Here is a 20,908-nt window from a genome sequence, read left to right on the forward strand (position 1 = left end):
TGAAACCTTACCTGAAATCAACCGGATGGCCAGTCCCGAGGTGCAAGGGTGCGAGCAGACACATTGAGGTGCCAAATTGTTGTGGTTCTGGTCAACTAGTTGCTTAGTCGTGGGGGGTAGAGATGCGGAATCAACACACAGACTCTGGGAGCTGGTGAGAGAACTGGCTGGAGACCCACCTTCGGTTGTTGTCCAGTAGCTCAGTTATTTTTGGAATGATATAGGGTTCGAGTGGGCATGCCCGTCAATCATACATGAGTAAGATAGTATCCATAAGCCAATCTTTTTATGCCTAATGTAACCACACTATGAGGATGCTCTAAATATTCCTATCATCAGGAAGGGTCTTTGTCCCTAGGGGAGAGGGTTTCTAAGTTAGAAGTTCCATGTTGAAGCTCCCTGGCTATCAGTTTCCTGGCCTGGCAGCTTGGCAACACTGACCACAAGTGCTAAGGATGTGGTTTCACTAACGGCTCACTGGAGCAGAACATCCCATCCTGTTCCTATCAGGCCTGAACAAGTATAGATTCTTCAAGCACTCGGAGCTGCTCATAGCTGCTAGCTACTAGCTGTAAACTGAAAGTCATTCCAACATCCATGTACAACTGTTGATGCTCATACTAATACCTTAGAACTTGTGTGTATTATAACTGAATTATTTTAACAAAAGACTTGTTGTTGTTGTTGTTGTGGGGATTGAACCAGGGCCTTGTGCATGTGAGGCAAACACTACCAACTGAGCTATATCCTCAGCCCCTGAAAAAAGGTTTTAAATGATGTCATGCATTTCACTCTCTGTTAATACAAAATGTGTCCTTTTACATATTTCTACATGTGTAACATTATTCTGTTATTGTTTTTGATGTTCATTCATTTTAGGCTTGTGAAACCCTGATGTCCTCTTTACCTATTTCCTTATGACATATGTCTTCTTTTTAATAATACCAAAGAATATTTTATATTTTGAAATAACATAGTAATCTTTTTCTTCATAAGGATTTTAAATATCCTTTTATAAATTGGGTTTGTATTTGACTTTATAATGTATTATTTCTTCTTCTTTTGTGTGTGCATTTTTTGTGCATTATAGTTTTGCATACTAGTGGGACTCATTGTAACATATTCACACATGCACACACTATAACAATATAATTGTCCAATATCATTCCTCAGCACTTCCCTTTTTCTTCACCTCCTCCCTCCCCCTCAAACTTTACTTATCTCATTTCTACTTTTAGGAGACTCCTTATCTTTTCTTTCTTTTCTCTGTCTACTTCTACTTATACACTTGACCTTCTTAGTTTGACTTATTTTACTTAACATAATGATCTCAAGTTTCATTCACTTTCCTGAAAATGACACAATTTCATTGTTCTTCATGGCTAACTGAAACCTCATTGTATACATTCAACACATTTTCTTTATCCATTCATCCGTCGATGAACACCTAAGCTGGTTCATAGTTGGAAGCTGTTTTGAATTGTGCTGCTATAAACATGGATCTGCATGTATCCCTGTAGTCTGACGACTTTAATTCTTTATAAATACTGGGGAGTGGTATTGCTGGGTCAAATGGTGGCTCCATGCCCAGTCTTTCATGGAACCTCCATACTGACTCCCATAGTTGTTGTACTAATTTACAGTCCCACCAACAGTGTAAAAGTGTTTCTTTCCCCACTTCCTCTCCAACATTTATTATTATTTGAACTCTGCATAATTCCTCTGTGTATCTCACCTACAGGAATGTCTTTAGGTTATTCGAACATCTCTATCAGGTTTCTGAATGCTCAAGTCTTCAACTGTGTATGTGTGGAATACCTTTCCATTCATCCGTGCCTGCTGTGACTTCTTTCTGCAGTGTTTTGTAGATTTCTGTACACCAGTCTGTCACCTCCTTGTCCAAGTTAATTCCTGAATGTTTTAATGTCATGTTCTTGATTATTAATAGAGTTGCTTCCTTAGGGTCCATTTACAGACCCCACCTAAGTGGTTTGAAGCCAAGCTGTACCCACTGCCTTTGGCCTGAGTGAAGCGAGCCTTTCTCATGTCACTGTGGAGATGAAGCAGCTGGTTTCCCATCTCACTGAGCACAAATCCAACACCCACAGCTGCTGGCCAGCACCACAGCGAGGTATATAAGTGCCCCCTTTGTTGGGTTTTCTTTACATTAGCCAGTTCCCTGAGAAAGCCTAAAGATAACACCCATGGACCTTGATGAAGGCAGAGTCCTATGGTTTCTCTCCCCAAACTTAACTCTTTCTCCCTGTCACCTCCAACTCTCAGTTGTCACCTCTGACACCTCTGGGACATGAGCGTAGGAGAGCCATACATTTCTTCTGTGTAGAGCACTGGGCTTTTGCTTCCTCCTCTTCCCTCTGTCTGACATACCTGAACCTGATGTTCCCCAGTCAGAGCTCCTCCAGGGAGTGCCCACCTTGGCCTCTGGCCACTATCAAGGGAGAGACCTCAAATCCACATTGGAAGGAAATCAGAGCAAAAGACAATCATATTTATTCTTTTTGGTGCTACTACCAATGGAATTTTTTCTTTATCTCTTCCAATTGCTCATGGTTATGTTATAGAAATCACTTGTCTTTTTTCTATGGTTTTGTATTCTGCATCTTAGCTGCACTCATTTATTAATTATAGCAGTTTATTGGGGAAACTTCATGATTTTTTTAAACAGATAAGATCATGCTATTGGTAAATTGAGATAATTTTACTTTGTCAGTTATTTTGTCAGATGTCTTTTGTAAAACTTTTTTTTAGTTGTAGATGGACACAATACCTTAATTTTATTTACTCATTTTTTTTATGTAGTGCTGTACTTGTACAGTGCCTCACATGTACAAGGCAAGCGCTCTACCACTGAGCTTGTCAGATGTCTTTTATTTTTTTTAAATTTAATTCATTATTTTGGCTGTGACATACAATACTTCATTAAATAAAAGTAGTGAAAGCAGGAATTTTTTTTTTGTTCTGATCTTAGAAAGAAACTTTCAGACATTCATCATTGGTCATTGTCTTTGCCTTGAGATTTACTGTAAGACTCTGACTATTTAGAGGTAGTTTCCTTTTTACTATTCATTCTATTCAAATTCTTTCCCTGTTCCCAATGTTTCCCTAAGTGGATTCCCATTTCCTTCAATTTCCAGTTTAATATCCTATCATGAAACTATACTGAGTTTTACAGAGTGCCTCTTCTCTACCAGTGGAGAGGATCATCAGTGATTTATCTCCCTTATTCCTGCTAGCATGTATTTGACATGATAGATTATGTTTGTGTGTGTACATTGAAACTCTCTTGCTTTTTGGGATAAGTACCAGTTATTTATGCTGTATAACACTTTCAGTGTGCTGTTAAACTCTGTTAGACAGTACATTTCAATGTTCTATTCGTACAATCTAGTTATTCATATGTTTGGGTTTATTATGACACAGTCATACAAACATGGAACATAATTTACTCTAACCCAGTCCCCAGTGCCTCCTCTTTGCCTCCTCTCCTCCCTCCCTAGTTCCCCTTCCTCTCCTCTTCTGATGCTCTTTCTATTTAAGTATCTTTTTTTTTCATAAATACAAAATTTTATTTGCACTTCATTAGTGTAGAAAGACCACAATGCTTCTCATACCACAACACTCAGGACACGCCAAGTTATTCAAATACATACTTACTTATTTACCTTGACTAAACACAACAGTGCAGTTTAATAAAAGATATACCAAAGATAGAGTTCACAAATTCATTATCAGACAAAGAAAAAAAAATTGAAAAAAACCAACCAAACAACCAACCAAACAAACAAACAAAAAAAAACCCCAACAAATATTGAATACAGTCTATGCTTAATAGGAGTAGGCTTCACCATAAAGGGGAAAAGTTTTATCATTACAAAGATACAGGATGTTTAGGCTAATACATGTATGTTCTTTGATATAATAAAATGAATCTCTTTAAAATTCCTTTAAACAGGATTTGTTTAGGACAGCAGCGTTGTTTTAAAATCTTTTTTTCTATAGTTTCAAAACACTTCTTTATTGAATTTTTGTCTTTCTTAAAAGCATAGGATACATCTATCAGGAAACCATGAGAGAGTCTGTGGCCTCAGTACCAAGTCAAATCCAACCCTCTAGCTAGGAATATCCTATCATTACAGAACATTAATAAATAACCTTCAACAACAGCTATGAGTGGAGCTTTGCTTTGTGGCAGAAACACTCCAAAGATGCTACATCTGGGGAAATGTCTTGTAAATAAAGAATAAAGCACTTAACGTAGCTTTTTTTTTTCCTCAAAAAGTCTTTAGTTTTACAATTTTTCTTTAAAACAGTAAGCAAAGCACCACATTCTCTCTTCTTATCAGAATATCTTCTGTCCTCATAGTATAATTAACAAGGACAATTATATTATTTAAGAAACATTATACTTTTCTTCTCTCCCATTCTTCATATTAGAAGTACTATGTTTCCCACTGTATGTACACTAGACACTGGGGCTATGAATGAAATATAATTTGGAGGGAAATATGTAATTTATAACCCAAACTTACCCAGGATTGCATATTTGCATATTTACAAGTTAGTGTATAGCTCTGACTTGGAATACAAAGTTCGAAAGGAAATTGTCAAAATGATTGTAGTGCAGAATAGAATGTTTTTTCCACCTTGTTTCAAAGTAGCAAATCAACATCGGACCTGCGGTCTTGGTGGAGGCAATTCTGGCGGGATTTCAGGTTCTGGTTGTAATGAGAGAATGCTATTGGACAACTCTTTCCTTAAAATATCCAGAGGCATCTTTTTCAGAATATCGTCAACAAGTTTCAGAAATATCTCGTCCACATTGAAGTTGTCCTTGGCACTTGCTTCACAGAACCGCATCCCAGTTATCTGCTGTGCAAACTTTTCACCTTGCTGTCTGGTGATTTCTCTGCCCGATTCACAGTCCAATTTATTTCCAACTAAGAGAAGTTCAGCGTCTTCTGAAGCATACTTATCAATCATCTTCATCCATTTTGGCAAATCATCAAATGTCTCCTTCTTAGTGATATCATATACTAATATGATCCCCTTGGCACTTCTGTAATAAGCTGAGGTAATGCTGTTGAATCTCTCCTGACCTGCTGTGTCCCTCAGATACTCGGAAGGCGACCAATGCTGGCTCAGCTCCAGCAGTGCCCCAGACAGGGACATGGATGAAGGATGGAGACATGGCACTAACATTCAAGCGTTAGATGACCGGCGATGCCACAGATGAAGCAGCGATTAACGAAGATGAAAGCAAACACACACAGACGGTGGACAGACAGACAGAGCTGAGGGTAACCAGATCTGCAATCGAATTTTCTTTCCTCTTAGCTCTACAGTTTTGATTTTAAAGTCAACACCCACGGTGGACTTGCAGGCCTCGCAGAAGGTGTCGTCGGTGAAACGCTCCATTAGGCTGGTCTTTCCCACACCGCGGGAGCCGATGATGATGATGACCTGCAGCTTGAAGTCCGCCGGCCTGGGGGGCTGTTTCCTCCGACGCGCCTGGCCGCCGGTCAGCACCGCGAAGTCCGCGCCCAGGCCGCCGCCGCCGCCGCCGCCCCCGGCCCGCCTCTGCAGCGCGGCACCCGGATCCATGCAAGCATACGGCTCGCGCTCGGCCAGCCGCCCGCCCGCCTCGCGGCCGTGCGCCCCAGGCCCCGGCGCCCCCTTGGCCTCCGCCGCGCGCGGGGCCTCGGCCCCGCGCTCGGCGTCCGCCCACTCGAGCGGCCCCGCCGGCCCGCGGGCTCCCCGCTGCAGCTGCGCCGCGGGCCGGATTCCCGCGCCCCGCTCCCCGCCGCCGCCGCCGCCGCCGCCGCTGCCGCCAGGTGAGCCTATTTAAGTATCTTTTAAATTCATCTCCATAGATACCCATAAAGTTAGAATTCACTGATATACTCATATATGTAGATAGAACAATTTGATCAATTCATTCCACCATTCCTTTTTCTCCCATCATTCTTCCCTTTTCCTCAGTTCCCTTCCTCTATTCCACAGATTTCCCTGCTTTGTTGGGATTTCTTCCCTTTTTCCTAGTTTTGCTCTGCCACACATGAAGGAAAGCACTCAACCCTTGATTTCTGAGTCTGTCTTCTTCACTTAGCATGATGTTCACTAGTTCCATCCATTTTCCTGAAAGGGCCATGATCTCATTCCTCTTTATGGCTGCGTCAAACCCCATTGTGTGTTTGTACTGCATTTTCTTAATCCTTCATCTACTGACAGGCTTCTGGGCTAGACCATGACTGGCCAGAGTGTAAACATTGATGAGCCTGTTTCACTGTAGTATGCTGATTTTACTTCTTTTGGATCAATACCAAGGAGTATTATTTTAAAAATACTCACCAGGGATATCTGTTTTTGTGTTTAATATTCTATTTTTATCTTTGGCTTTGGTATGAAGTAACGCTAGTCTCAAAAAATGAGTTAGGATATACTTTCTATCTTTTATTCTTTAAGGGTTTTGTAAAAGTTATTATTTTTTATGGTACTGGGTTTGAACCCAGGCAGTTTATCACTGAGATCCATCCTCAGGTTTTTAATTTTCTTTCTTTTTTCTTTTTTTTTTTTAGATAAAGTCTTGCTGTTTTGCTGAGCTTGGTGTCATTCTTTTAAACTTTTGTAGAATCAAATCTACATTTCTTTGATTTTTTATTATATTTTTTTATTTTGTTTTCCTTTTCTTTTATCTCTAATTACTCCATTCACTGCTAACTTTGCTTCTAATTTGTTTTGCTTGTTCTATGTCTTCAATGTGTAAAATTAAATGGTTGATGTGAAGTCTTTCTTTTTTTTGAGTGTCAGTATTTTCAAATACAATTCTCCTTTTCCACTGGACTCACTGCATCCCTTCAGTTTTGGTGTGTTCTGCTTTTATTTTCATTTTTATAAATAAATTTTCTGATACCAATGGCAATTTCTTCCTTAACTGCCTATTTTCTCATGAGACAATGTTAATTTACACGTTTGTGTATTTACCATTTTTATTCTGTATTTTTCATGAGTTTCGACCCACTGAGTACTTCAAGTGTATCCCTTTCCTATCACTGGTGGAGTGATGTATATAGTAGGTCTATTGGTCCAGGTGGTATGTAGTGATGTTTTAGTTTTCTGTTTTCTTATCTGTTCTCTATTGTAGCTACTAAATAAATAGTAAAATACAGTTGTGTATTGTAGTAAATACAGTTGTGTATATAGTAATAGTAAATACAGTTGTGTATTGTAGTATATAAATACTAGTTCAGAGCTGTCTCTTCCTTTCTTTTTTGCTATTTTTCTAAAATTATTATGAAGCTCTGATATCTGGTGAAAATGTGCTAATGATTGTTAATCCCACATATGCATAATCTTTTATCATTATGTAATGGCCATTGTATTTTTAAAAGCTTTTGACTTTGAATTAATTTGCATTCTAATATTGTTATAGCATGCTCATCTCTTTCAGTTGCTGTTCATATGGAATGCATTTCTTCATCCTTTTGATTTTAGCCTATGTTTGTACTAAAATCTGAGTTAATACTCTAGGAGACAGAAAAATGTTGTATGATTTTTTAAAATATAATTTGCTCACCAGGTGCGGTGACACTCACCTGTAATTTCAGCTGCTCAGGAGACAGAGGCAGGAGCATCTAGGGTCCAAAGCCAGCTTCCGCAAAAATGAGGCACTAAGAAACTCATTGAGACCCTGTCTCTAAATCAAATACAAAATAGGGCTGGGGATGTGGCTCATGGTTGAGTGCCCCTTAGTTCAATCCCTGGTACCAAAAAAAAAGAAAAAATCCAATTTGCTAATGTGTGCATTTTGATTGGAAAATCAAATCCAGTTACATTTAATGATGTTAGTGATGGAGGACTTCTTCTTGTCAGTTGTTGTTTTCTATGTGTCTTGGAGCTCGTTTCATTCTTATTCATTTCTTTATTGATGCCCTTTGTGTTTGATTATTTTTTTTCTAGTGATGTTTTGATTCACTTTTCATTTGTACTAATGCTATATAAATACATGTTTTGTGTGAGTGTGTGCATGTCTGGTTAACTTGGAAATGACATCTATCAACCTAAGTTTATCTTGGTTCATAACACTTTGCTTTAAAAAATACCAAATTTGATCATGCACAAAATTTCTACTTTCTTAGATTTGAACTTACACAGTACATTATTGATGTCACACATTGTGTATTAATATGTTGTCTATCAATTAATAACCTAAAATCATTTTTCTTCTAAACAATAAAGAAAGTTAAATGTGGAGTATAAACTGAAAAAAAATCAATAGCTTTCATATTTTCTTTTACCAGAGAACTTTATTTTTATATGACTACATATCACTTTCTAATGTCATTTTTACTTTAATTTAACCATTTCATGTATAGTGCTAATTAACTTGCTTAGTTTTTATTGTTTCTGGAATATCATTATTTCTCTCTTATTTTAAAGGATAGTTTTGTGATATGTAAAATACTCAACTGATAGTTTTTCTTTTCCAATGCTAAATATATCAAACTTCTGTTCCATAGCATGCAAAGTTTCTTCTGAGAGACTGACCAGTAGTATTCTTGAGGATTAGTTTGATGTGATGCCTTTCAATATTTTCTTTGCCTTTGATTTAGAAATTTTGATAGTTATGACTCTTTGTCTTCATTTATTTGGATTTATCTTATTTGGAGTACACCAAGTATATTGGATTTGCAGATATATTTGCATATATATTTATTTAAGTATATAAAGTTTTTGTATGTTTTTACAAAAGGTCTTACAATTTTTCTCCGCAAGCTGACATCATCCTTATATAAGTGTTTAAGAATATTAACTTTTTTTTTCATTTTCTTTCCTTTTTGTTAGGCTTGATAATTTCAATTTTATCTGTTTTCCAGTTTCTTGATTCTTCTTTTTGTGTGTTTGAGTTTGATATTGAACATTTAAGTACATTTTTCAATTCATTTCTAACTTTTGGCTTCAGAATTTTCCTGCTTTCTTTACAATTTCTATATTTTTGTTGGTACTCTCATTTTTTAAAGGTACAATTTTTCTATTTTGCTTTCATTCTCAGTATTTTCATTTAGCTTTTTGAATGTATTTAAAGCAATGGATATTAAGTCTTTGTCTAGTAAATCTGCAGTTGGTGTCTTTAGATTAGTATATGTAGATTTACATTTTTCCTTTAATGAGACACATTGACCTGTTTCTTTGTGTGTCTTGTGATCTTTTATTGGAGGAGGCTTTTTATAAGACATCAACTATCTTCTGTCATTGAAGAATATCTCTTTATGTGCTAGAACCATCTTTTTGATCTGAAAGCTCACTGAGGGCATTTTTTTCTCAGCCTATATCTTCCCTTCCCTGTGCATGTATCTCCCCCACAATCCTCCCAAGTTCTTGGAAGTTTTATATGTCTTCACTTTCCTGAGATTATTATTTCTTCTTCTTCTTAGTAACTTAGTTCCTTGGCCTAAAATCTCTTGCCCCCACATATCTGCAGGTCTCACATATCCTTTGATCTTTCATTCCCATGGTGCCTGCCACAGAAATTTGGCAGTTTCCAACTTTGGGAGCCAAATTTGCTGCTATTGCTGTTTGAAATCTAAGTCAAGTGATACAGAAATAACTACTATGATGTCCCACAGATAGGACAGAATGCATCAAATTCTGTTCTTTTCCCTCCATCCCAAGGGAGGAAACTGAGAATAGAACTACTTCCTCTTGTTTGTGTCATGATGTACAAGTGTGATAAAGAGGAGGAGGAGGAGGAGGAGGAGGAGGAGGAGGAGGAGGAGGAGGGGGAGGAGGAGGAGGAGAAGAAGAAGAAATAATGATTCTACAAATTTCTCTACTGGATGCTTTTGTTGATTGGAAATCCAGAGGGTTCATATGGGTCATTGAAGAGTGTCCATAGTTCTTAAAAGGCTATTTTAGCCAATCTATAGATTTTCAATATTTCCATGGGGATTGATGGTTTGTTACTGCCTAGCCCACAATCTTGCTGACTTCCTATAATTTTGGCTAAAGGAGAGTTTTCCTGGTGTTTGTGTAGCCAGAAGAGAATACCTAATTTTGTGTAATGTCTTAAAAAAAAAAAGAATATTTGTCTGACCATTTTGATGGCTGGTGAGTGCAAACATCATGGTACTGTTACCACTGTTTACCGGTGATGAGTCCTTGCTTCCCCAATGCTGACGTATAACACCAGAGAAGCACATCGAGGCAAGTGGAGAGTGGACAGTGGAAGCTTTATTAAAGGACAGCAGAGAAGACTTCTCCCTGGAAGAAGAAGGGGACCCGAAAGGCGGAATCTGTGGAAGGGCAAGGTCTTCCCTTTTTTATAGCTAAGGTCTTTTAGTCTTCCCACATTCCTGTCCTTTGTTTCCATTTATCCTGCAGTAATAGAATACAGGTGGGAAGGCCAAAAGGTGGGAGATAGGTGGGCAGGAGATAGGTGGGCTGGAGGAGCAACCTGGGCAGGAAGGCCTGGGGTGGTTTGATTAGCACCTCCCTGTTTACTGGGAGCTGCTTCATTAACAGTTCCTTAGTATGCGTTCTGGGCTTTGGGGATATTAACATTTCAATTTCCCCAAGAGCGGCTCTGGTTTCCTGGACTCCACTCTCAATAATGGTCTCCATTTTATTTATCTTACTCTGTATTGGCCGATTTACCTAACTACACTAACTACCTATCCTTAAATCTGGCTTCAGTACCACCATTGAATATGGTAAAACAATGGAGAATCAAAAAGAGAACTGGCCATGTGAAGAAGGAGCACTGTGTGAGCCAGGAGGCATGAGGACAGGGAGGAAGTCCTTGGTCACCCTTTACAACAACCTGGTCTGACAGGAACGGATCTGGTCCTATCAGAGCCGCACTAGTCTCTCAATGGTGCTGCTTCTGTGTGGAATCATTCAAGGCCTCACCACCTTGAAAGATCAGGCGAGGTGGGCAGCGACCAAAGGAGGCAGATTTAAAAACGCCACCAAATGAGGTTTTATTGAGACATCACTCCTGGGCGGAACTTGATTAGACCGACAAGTGGACAGGAGGAGGGTCTGAGGAGAAATGGAAGGGAAGGGCTTGGGACAGGAAAAGGTGTTTTAGAGTCCCTTGTCCCATTGAAGTTGGTCAGGGGAGTTGGCTGAACTCCAGGATAGGCCAGGGGGTTCTGCTGATTGACAGGCATTAGCCAGGAGATTCCGCTGATTGACAGGCGTTTCTGTAGGCGCCTGATTGATGTTTCTTTCAGCATGGGCTGCTTTGTTCTAAGTCATCGCCACCCACTTGACACACCTCCGGAATGTTCTTGTTCCATATTTTTTATTGGAGCATTAGAGTGGTGAATAATGAGACTCATTGTTACATATTCATACATGTGCACATATGACAATGTAATTCATCCCACTTTTCCATTTTCCCTCTCCTCCTCTCTCCACTGGACACTTTCCTATACTCTACTGTCTCCCTGTGATTTTCCTGAGGTCCACCCCACACACCTTTTTGTCCTTTCTAGCTTCCACATCTGAGATCATATATATGACTCTGGACTTTATGAGTTTGGCTTATTTTGCTCCATCTAATTTTCTCAAGCTCCATTCATTTTCCAGCAGATGACATAATGTCATGCTTCTTTATGGCTGAGTAAAAAAAAGAAATGTGTATTACCACATACTGTTCATCCATTCATCCAAGGACCGACATCTGGGCTATTTGTGTAGTTTGGCTATTGTGAATTGTGCTGCTATGAACATGGATATGCATGTATCAGTACAGTATGCTGACTTTAATGCTTTAGGGTAAACACCGCCCATACTGTTAAACTGGGGACCATTCTCTAGCACATAAAACCTTAAAGGAAATACTCAAAAGGCATTCAAAACAGAGCATTATTTGTTTTTAATTATAATACAGAAATGAATGAAAAGTAACAGCAATGTAGATGATATTTGACATGCACAAAATAAACCCATCATCTTTCATTTAAAAAAATTTAAATTCCACATAAGAGTTTTACTTGTGCATTGTTGAATATTAAAGAAGGGTCATTGTGGCATGTAGCAGGTAAAGCAAGTGAATATGAAGAAGTTAACCTGAGATTAACCCACATGGAGGTTGTAGTCTGAGCTTTGATTCTGCTTGCTGGTTGTTCCCACAACTTCCTGCAACACATCTTCTGGATGCAATATCTAAATGTTTTTATTTTCTGGAATTCATACATGTATGTTCAAAGGAGCTGGAAGTTCAATTGAGATTGTACCCCTCTCAGTATTTGTCCTTAGTAATTCCTGTGATGTCATCCTCAGGGTGAAGAGAGATTGCTGTTCCAGTCTTGGGACACTGGGCATGTTGTATTGGGCTCTATATTCAGCCACCTCTTCTTTTTGCAGATTAATCTCCAATTCATTGTTGTGTGTGTGTGTGTGTGTGTGTGGTTATTTGTCTGTATATGAGTCATTGTGGATCCCCCACTTTATTTAGAAGTTTGGTAGAATGTTCTACTGATGCTCATAAGTGAGTTTCTTCCCTATATACTTTTATATATTGGGTATCATCTGGTCTCATTGGGATATCAGGATTCTATAGTCACATTTAATGTTTGAAGAAACCTTTCCAATTTACTGTCATGTGCAAAAACACATCTAGTGCCTGTATTTTGAAGGAAAAGCATTTGATGAAGCTCTATAACCGCTGGACTGGAGCCATGGACTTAGGACATGGGATACTTCTGGCTGTCAGTCATTATCTTCAGTTGCTGTTTCTCCTGTTTTCATTTGTTTTTGCACCAGATGGATTTTTTTCCAATAAAAATATAGTTTAAAAAATGTCTTTGCCTGAATATTTTTGTAATTTTCTTCTATGAATTTTTATCTCTACTCTTTGGTTACACATGTTTTTTCATTCACTTTCATTAGTCCTTTAATCTTCATGTATTTTAGCAAAGGTGATATTTAATATAATTGAATGTTCATTAAGTGTACAAATTGCTGCATCTGAGATGTTTGATTTTTTTCATATTTATAATATATTTATTTCACTGTTTGAAAATATAAACATAAGTGTCAAGTGGAATATATAGTTAATGATTGGGCCATATGTGAAAATAGAGCCCTGATCACTGGTGCACAGGAAGCCAGTCTGCTGAAGACCAGTCCTGTAGAGGGCGCCACCCCCTGTAGGGGTGTGGGCACCCAGCACAGGGCCTCACCTTCCCCTGCTCGCTGGGAAGTGAGCACTCACAGGAGTGCTCCAGGGGGTTCCTATTTTTCTTTAGTTTTTATTTTCTGCTCAGGAAGATTATATGGGAAGACATTAGTTAAAATCACAGAGCACCCAGAGTAGAATCTGCATAAATCTATTCAGTGTGATGGTGGCTTCATCTGCAGTGTCTGCACAGCAGTAGGTTCCCAGTCAATGACAGTTGAGGGGTGATCAACAGCATTTGCTGAGGGCTCCTTCCTGGCACATGCATTATTGATACAGCTTTTCAGAGACACTGTGCTTGCTTGTTTCTAAACATGGGGTATGAGCTTATCACTTGATCCTGTGGGTAAAATGAGAGGCCAAAAATAAGTGGTGACACTTATACAATCAAATAACCTGTGCAGTCTCAAGTCACTGCTTAGAAACTTGCTTAGTGGAGATTTAGACATAAAGTCTAGGCCAGTGCCAAGTGCTTGCGCCCCCTTGTGTTGACTGTCAGGGTGTGCGCTTTCCCGTGGGAAGGGGCAGCTCCTCACTCCTGTCAGTAGATTACAAGGGCCTTGGTTGATGCAGGTTTGAGAATATTCAGGGATAGGTCTTTTGCTTTTCTTCAAATTTTCTAGGTAAACAAATTCTAAATCATGTGAATTCAGGATACACATGCCCATCGTCATTTATATGATTAACATATTTGCTGCAATCTTTACATCCTAGGCATTGTGTAAGTAGGGAAATTATAGCACACATTAATATTAAAAAAAGATTTCCGAAAAGTAAAATAAAATTCCAGCCACTTACGAGAGAAATTTTTAATATGGAAAAAATAAAAATTAAAAAAAATAATTTTTTTTTATTTTTTAATGTTGATATTAAACATCAAAAAATAAAAAAATCAAGATTTTATTATTGTATCTAACAGTTCATGAATGAACTTCACATGAACATTATAGTCTACATCAAAATCAGTATTTAGCTGCAAGCAAATTCAAAGTTTCACATAGGTGTCAGGAATGAATTTTTTGAGAAGGAATTAGTATTATAAATGCAATTTATTATAGGTTATTTGGCAGAAATTTTTCAGATATTTAGAAACAGGAGATAGGAAGAGATGTCTTGGACCACACAGCATGAGGCCAGCTACTGGCCAGGATGGGTCACACTGGTGGTGTCAATGGGTGCCCACTTGCAGCTCACACTGTGGAGGAAATGGTTAGTAAGGAGGAAGCATATTTTCCTCAACTTTAGTGGGGAGCAGGCTAAAGCTCAACTTTAGTTCTTTCATTATATTCTTTAAAATTTCTGAAGTCTAAATTGATCAAAAGTTTATTTTGTATGTAACTCACAGTTTTCTCCTTGTAAAATATTGAAGTAGATGCTTTATATTAAATTTGTCATCCTAAACTTAAACAGGATGCTGTACTTATGATCCACATGTTCTATGTTATCAAAGAAGTGTAACACAAATTTAAAGTGTGATGCTATGTCATGAATAAACATATTGGACACATGATGTAACGTAAATATATTAATTTCCACTTAATTCCCTAAATTACTTAGTTTCTCTTATTTGCTATAAAATGCATTGTCATTTGATACATTTTATATGTACACTGTGTGTCTTTGTAGGGAATTTCACGACTGTGCATATTTATTGTTGGCTTCCAAAATGCAATAAATGTATGTCTCAAAGTAATGATAGGATTTTGATAGGATTTCCATATTGAAAGACTAAACTATGACCTCAAGTAAGTTTCATCTGGAAAACCTTTCTGGGTTAAAAGGGTTTTCAGACTTTATAGATCACTAGCTCACCCCTATGCACAACACCGGTAAGATGTGCTGACTGAATAACCTGGGGTCCGTGCTGCCCCTTGGTGAGTGACCAGGTGCCCAGGAACAGGGATCATAGGGACAGGGATCATAGGGATACGGTGCATGGAGACAGGAAGGTGCCAGCCCTGCAAACCCTGGGACCGAGGCTACAGTGAATCAGAACTGACCTGAGCACCGAGGCTTAGAGCAACCTGTGGCATCTCCAGAGAAACAAAGTGAGGAGGCAGCAGGAGGAAAAGAGAACAGACACTCTGGTCCTCGTTGGCTTCCATGTGACATGGAGTGAGCAAAGCATCGAGTGCTGAAGACGGACACGGAGAGATGCTAGTTTGTGTTAACTCACGCTGTATTCAGCTGCATTGAATATGATTCCACGATGAGCATGAGCATCTGTACATATGATGATGAACCAACACCCGAGGTGCAATGTGAAGCCTGAAATGAGTCCAGTAAGGGCCAAGCCACGCCTGCACTGACCTACTACAGATCTAAAGACGATGAAGTTCTCCATCTATATTTAACTTTCTTTCTGCACCAGGGATATGAGTGACTGATAATAGTGGTTAAAAGATAGCAGACAGCACTGCCCCAAGCCAGAGTAAACAATTGTATGCTATTTTGTAAAGTTGAATTAATTTATTTTTAGTTGATATGTAAAAAGGTAAAATTAGACATAGTACTGAGATCTCCAGCTATACTCAAGGGGCCACAATGACAGCATTACATCTTTTTAAAAATTAATTAATTTATTTTAGTTATCAACAGGCCTTTATTTTATTTCTTTATTTATTTGTATGTGGAGCTGAGACCAAACCCAGTGCCTAAAACATGCCAGGCAAGCACTCTGCCACTGAGCCCCAGCCCCAGCCCCAGCATTACATCATTTTATGGCTGAATTGCGTTCTGTTTTAAAATGTACCACTTCTTTTATCCTTTCATCATTTTTTTTGTACTCAGAATGGAACCTAGATATGCTCTAAAACTGAGCTATATCTCCATTCCCACATTTTTATTTTTCATCTGAGGCAAGGTCTTCTTAAGTCTCCCAGGTTGGCTTGAAATTTCTATCCTCCTGCCTCGGCCTCCCAGGTTGTTTGGATCATGGGCTGCACCTCCTGGCCTGACCCATTACTCAGGGGTTTGGTGGACACTCTGGCATCCATTTCTAGCATGCTCTGATGGACTGCAGTCCCATGGCCCGCTGACTCATTCCTCACACTGACGCCATTGCGTTTGCCTGTGTCCTCAGTGGGGCTCTGCTGCAGCATACGGTAATTGTATTTAAAAATCATTTGAGGCTAAGATAATAAAAGTAGAGAGATAATATGATCTCTGAAGATAATAAACGACAGTAAGAGGCATTCTTCAATCTTCCCTTGTTCTTCCATGATCTCTAATTAAGGCATCTTTTCATGAAGTTGTCTATTGCTGTATATTGTAATTTTTCTAAAGTCATGAGGCAGAAAATTATAAAGAACAGAAAAATTTCTCTCTCTCTCTCTCTCTCTCTCTCTCTCTCTCTCTCTCTCCATGTAGAATCTGGGAAATCACTGAGCTACTGAGCTTGGTTAGCAGTACCCATTATTCCCTGGAGGTATAATGGACAGATATGAAAGATCAGTGATAAAAACAAGATACTAATAAGCCACATATTTAACAGTTTCATTCCAGGGAGTTTCATGTAGTAGTCAATGGGATAAAGAAGTAAATGTATTTTCAAATGTTAAGAAAAGTGAATTGTTTTAATATAGCCATTATTTTTGCACAAAACATTTTTATTAAAACATTTTTCACATTTTTCACAACACAAAATCTTGTACTGCTGTGACCAGGGGGAATGGTCTGTGCTAAACACCCCTGTAGTGGTGGGAAAGCTGTCTCTGTGTGAAGAACAGGTCTCCCAGTCACAGCTACCCCCTACTCTATGCTCCATGGTATTTAAGGATATGCTCTTCAGCTGAGGAGTATTTTATTCATTTGGTGAGGTTTTGCATCTAAAGGTTCTAGAAATGACTCAGGAAAGAGTTGCTGCCAGGCAAGGACATAGTGCAACCCATGAAGAGGGTTCTGCAGCGGGAAGAGGTCAGACCTCCTGCCCATCCACCAGAAGACTTTGAGGTCACCCAGGGCACGTTTCCTCTTTGGCTTTCAATCAGTGACACCAGAGAGTCCACAGCCTTAGTTGAGTAAGACATTTAAACAACTAACTTGAAAATATCTGAATCCAATATATATGATTTCATCCAAGAAGTAGAAGACAAGAGAGCATGATGGGAAGAGGGGCAGACCCCCAGTGCTCCCCTGGCAGTTCTCCTGGACTGCAGTGTGTCAGACCAGGCGCCCCCCTTCAGTGATAACCCGTCATCGTTTTTCACTCCAGTTGAATCACGATCAGCACCAAGGTTGCAGGAACCCTGAGACAAAGAACAGGTCAGCTTAGAGCAGCCTGGGACATGCACAAACATGGAAAGGGATTTGCTCTATCCGTGGAGGAACAGGAGGATGTGCTGCTTTGTCAGGAGCTTCCCGGTGACCAGCTTCTCCAATCCTGCCTTCATGGCCTTGTTCCTCAGGCTGTAGATGATGGGGTTGAGGGTCGGGGGCAGCACAACATAGACCGCAGAGAGCACCAGGTCAGTGGAGGAGGAGGACCCTAGGAGGGGCTTCAGGTAAGCAGTGAAGGGAGTGGAGAGGAGAAGCACTACCACTGCCAGGTGGGGGAGGCAGGTGGAGTAGGCTTTGGCCCTCCCTGCTGTGGACGGGATCCGCCTGACGGTGGAAAAGATGAAGACGTAGGAGACAACGATGCAGGCAAAGCAGCCAGTGTCCAGGATGGCACTTATGAAGATGAGCACGACTTCTGCAGTCATGTTATGGGAGCAAGAAATAGCCAACAGCTGCGGAATGTCACAGAAGAACTGCTGAATTTGACGGTTTCCACAATAAGAAAAGGAAAAGGTGCTCACAGTGTGTATGGCACATACAAAGCCACTGCTGAGCCAGGACAGAGTGGCCATCTGCACACAGGTGTCCCTGCTCATGATGGCTTCATAGTGCAGGGGACGGCAGATGGCAGCATAGCGGTCCATGGACATCACTGTGAGGAGACTCAGCTCTGCAAATGCAGAGAAAGGCACCAGGAAGACCTGGGCCACACAGCCGAGGAAAGAGATGGAGTGGCAGTGGGTGACAGAGTTGGTGACAGCTTGGGGCACCACAGCAGAAATGAGGCAGATATCAGAGAGGGACAGATTCCTCAGGAAGAAGTACATGGGTGTGTGGAGGCCCGGGTCCAGGGAGGTGATGGTGATGGTGAGGCCATTCCCCACCAGGGCAGCCAGGTAGGCTGCAGCGAGAGCCCCAGCTTGTAGGAGCTGAAGGCTGCACGGGCCAGGGAAACCCAGGAGAAGGAAGCCTGTGAGCCCTGACGTTCTGTTCATTCTTGATGAAATGTTCTGCAATAAAAAGGGCAAGTGGGGTGGAAAGATCAGGCTTGATATTTGTTCTTATTTAATGTGTGTATGTGTGTGTGTGTGTGTGTGTGTGTGTGTGAGAGAGAGAGAGAGAGAGAGAGAGAGAGAGAGAGAGAGAGAGAGAGAGAGAGAAATATCTTGGCAGGAAAGGGGATTCAATGTTGGCTTTAACAATAAAGTTTTCCTATAAAATTCCAGTTCATTGGTCACATTTTCCATGGTGTCTTATCATGTTTTCTGAGTTTCTCTTCATAAAGTCTGAATGTCCTAACGGAATGCAGCAGCACATAGACACTGTCGCAGGAGCAGGGCCAAGCAGCCTGGGCCTCCAGACAATGGTCCTGCTGAAGTGTGAGGATGTGCACTGTCCACTACTCACGTGCCCTGGCTAGTCCCAGGTGCTTTGCACACTTATTTCCTAGTCAATGGACTTTGATTCCTAATATTCTTCCACTGTGTCAGTTTCTGTAAGAATATGTGTGTTTCTGTCTTCTCTGTGTGAATGTGCTTTCCTCCTCCATTAACTTTCTGAGTCCATTTGGTCACCTTGGTGACTAATTAAACATCTTAACCCAGATCCTGCCCTTGGCTTTGTTTCTTCACCTTTTCTCCTCATGTTTCGTGTTCTTTTATTTTCCTGTGATTTTTGTTTCTTTCTTTTTTTCTTTGGAGGGCCGGCTACAGCTTGCATTTTGAGACTTATATTTCTACATAAATAAGAGGGCAACAGAGGCAGAAATTTCTGCCAGGCTTTAATTTAAATGCTGATTCACAGCATCCTAATCTGTCACAAAACCAACAATAATAACTGTTCATGAATGATACTGTACCACTTAAGGTCACTGTTATTCGGTTCTTTTTAGTTGGTCACATACTGGTGATTTAAACAAATCTTATTAAGTTCACCATTAATTTCTATCATGTCTTACTCTCTTCCTCATAAGTGAATTAAACTTTCCCTTATATTTTCAATAATCTATTCATTGATTACCTGTTGTTAGTATCCTGTTTTGCATGATGAGATTGTTGATATTTGCTTTGAAAATTGCTATATCCTTAAGCCAAAATTCTACAATAAAGTGGAGTCTTTGAAATAAATCCTGAGTTCATGTTTCAGAAATTAGCATAGAAAATATTGTTTTATGCCCTGTCACCTGTATTAAGGAGACTAGGTTTAGAGATCTTAAAATTGATGTTTAATCACCCAAGAAACATTTCTTATTAGGATATTTGGATAAGAATTTTCTCCAGACCTATGAAAGTCTTATAAAAATTACAGTCAGCCACAGTATAAGGGAAAATCGTAACTCACTGAAGGCCTTGTCCTGCAGGAGGTGGGAGCAGTCCGAAGCTCTTGCAGGCTCTGGGGAACTTACTGGTGGTGGGCAGAGGCTCCGGTTTCCCTCACTTCTGGGGGTGCGGAGCCCTGAGCTGCCTGCTGCCTGCGTTGCCAACAGGGCCGTGGAGAGGAGTGAGCACCAGGAGGAGGGTGGGGGTTATGTCTTGCCCTGACCCGAAGGTTGAGCTTGGCATGGGTCCAGAGGGAGATGCTGCCTCTACTGTGACTGTCACCCTGTTCCCCCCAGTGGCTGAGGGACACACCTGGCTGTCCCTGATGTGGCCACAGTGCCTCTCCCCTGACAGCCCTCTCAAGGAACAGCTTCCCACCCTGGAGTAGTGTCCAGAGAGGCCAGTGAGGCCCTGGGACTCCATCACTCACTGAGGTTCCTGCGGGAGAGACCGGGGCGAGGCTTCCCCAGGGCTGCTGTCAAGTTCAGGTCCACCTTCACCAGGCTGTCTGTGGCCACGGCCATGCTTTCTCTGTAAATCCAGAGAGACTAGCCCAGCCTTCTTTATTGGAATCACTACCCTGTTTCCATGGCAGTAGAGACATACTTTTTTAAAACCAATTCCCTCTTCATGAGTAGATTCATTTCTGGCTCTCGGTTCTGGTCCACTGTCCAAATGACCCAGATTTTCTAAGTCTTGTGCTATTTTAGTTATGTACAGCTCTGTGGTAGGGTTAGAAATAAGATCTTACGCTTGCCCTGCTTTGTAGTTTTTAGCTCATTATTTCCTTTCTTTGTGTGTGTGTGTGTGTTTGCACATGATTTTTAAAATGGTTTATTCTCTGTGCAAAAGGAGAGTTTATACAGTGATTTCATAAATCTGCAGACCTTTGGTTGTATATATATTATAATGTATTCATTCTTTCAATGAAAATTTTTAATTCTCAGTAACTTCTTTAAACTCCTGGTTGAATTTATCACTACATATTGCTTTGTACCCATTATAAATGGGTTATTCATCTTCATTTTTATGATAGTTTGTTGTTTAGTTACAGCACACTTCAACTTTTCGAATGCTTATTTTGTATTTGTCAACTTTATTAAAAGTG

The 20,908-nt window shown here is 40.1% G+C and overlaps 2 protein-coding genes across 2 annotated transcripts; both read right to left on the reverse strand.

The window, feature by feature from the left end:
- Positions 1-3,547: 3,547 nt before the first annotated feature.
- On the reverse strand, positions 3,548-16,305 carry LOC124093893 (ras-related protein Rab-12-like). Its single transcript, XM_046446421.2, has 3 exons — positions 16,170-16,305; positions 5,324-5,858; positions 3,548-5,128 (listed from the first exon to the last, which is right to left on the reverse strand). Exons 1-3 carry the CDS (start codon positions 16,303-16,305, stop codon positions 4,684-4,686), a joined length of 1,116 nt encoding a protein of 371 aa, XP_046302377.1. The 3' UTR covers positions 3,548-4,683.
- A 1,212-nt stretch (positions 16,306-17,517) lies between these two features.
- LOC124093894 (olfactory receptor 14A16-like) lies at positions 17,518-20,324 on the reverse strand. The gene is made up of 2 exons (XM_046446422.1): positions 20,231-20,324; positions 17,518-18,383 (listed from the first exon to the last, which is right to left on the reverse strand). Exons 1-2 carry the CDS (start codon positions 20,322-20,324, stop codon positions 17,518-17,520), a joined length of 960 nt encoding a protein of 319 aa, XP_046302378.1.
- Positions 20,325-20,908: the final 584 nt, after the last annotated feature.

The sequence above is a fragment of the Marmota monax genome, unplaced genomic scaffold (assembly GCF_021218885.2).
Source record: "Marmota monax isolate L192 unplaced genomic scaffold, Marmota_monax_Labrador192_F-V1.1 WCK01_AAM20220418_F8-fsc00442, whole genome shotgun sequence".
Taxonomy (NCBI): domain Eukaryota; kingdom Metazoa; phylum Chordata; class Mammalia; order Rodentia; family Sciuridae; genus Marmota; species Marmota monax.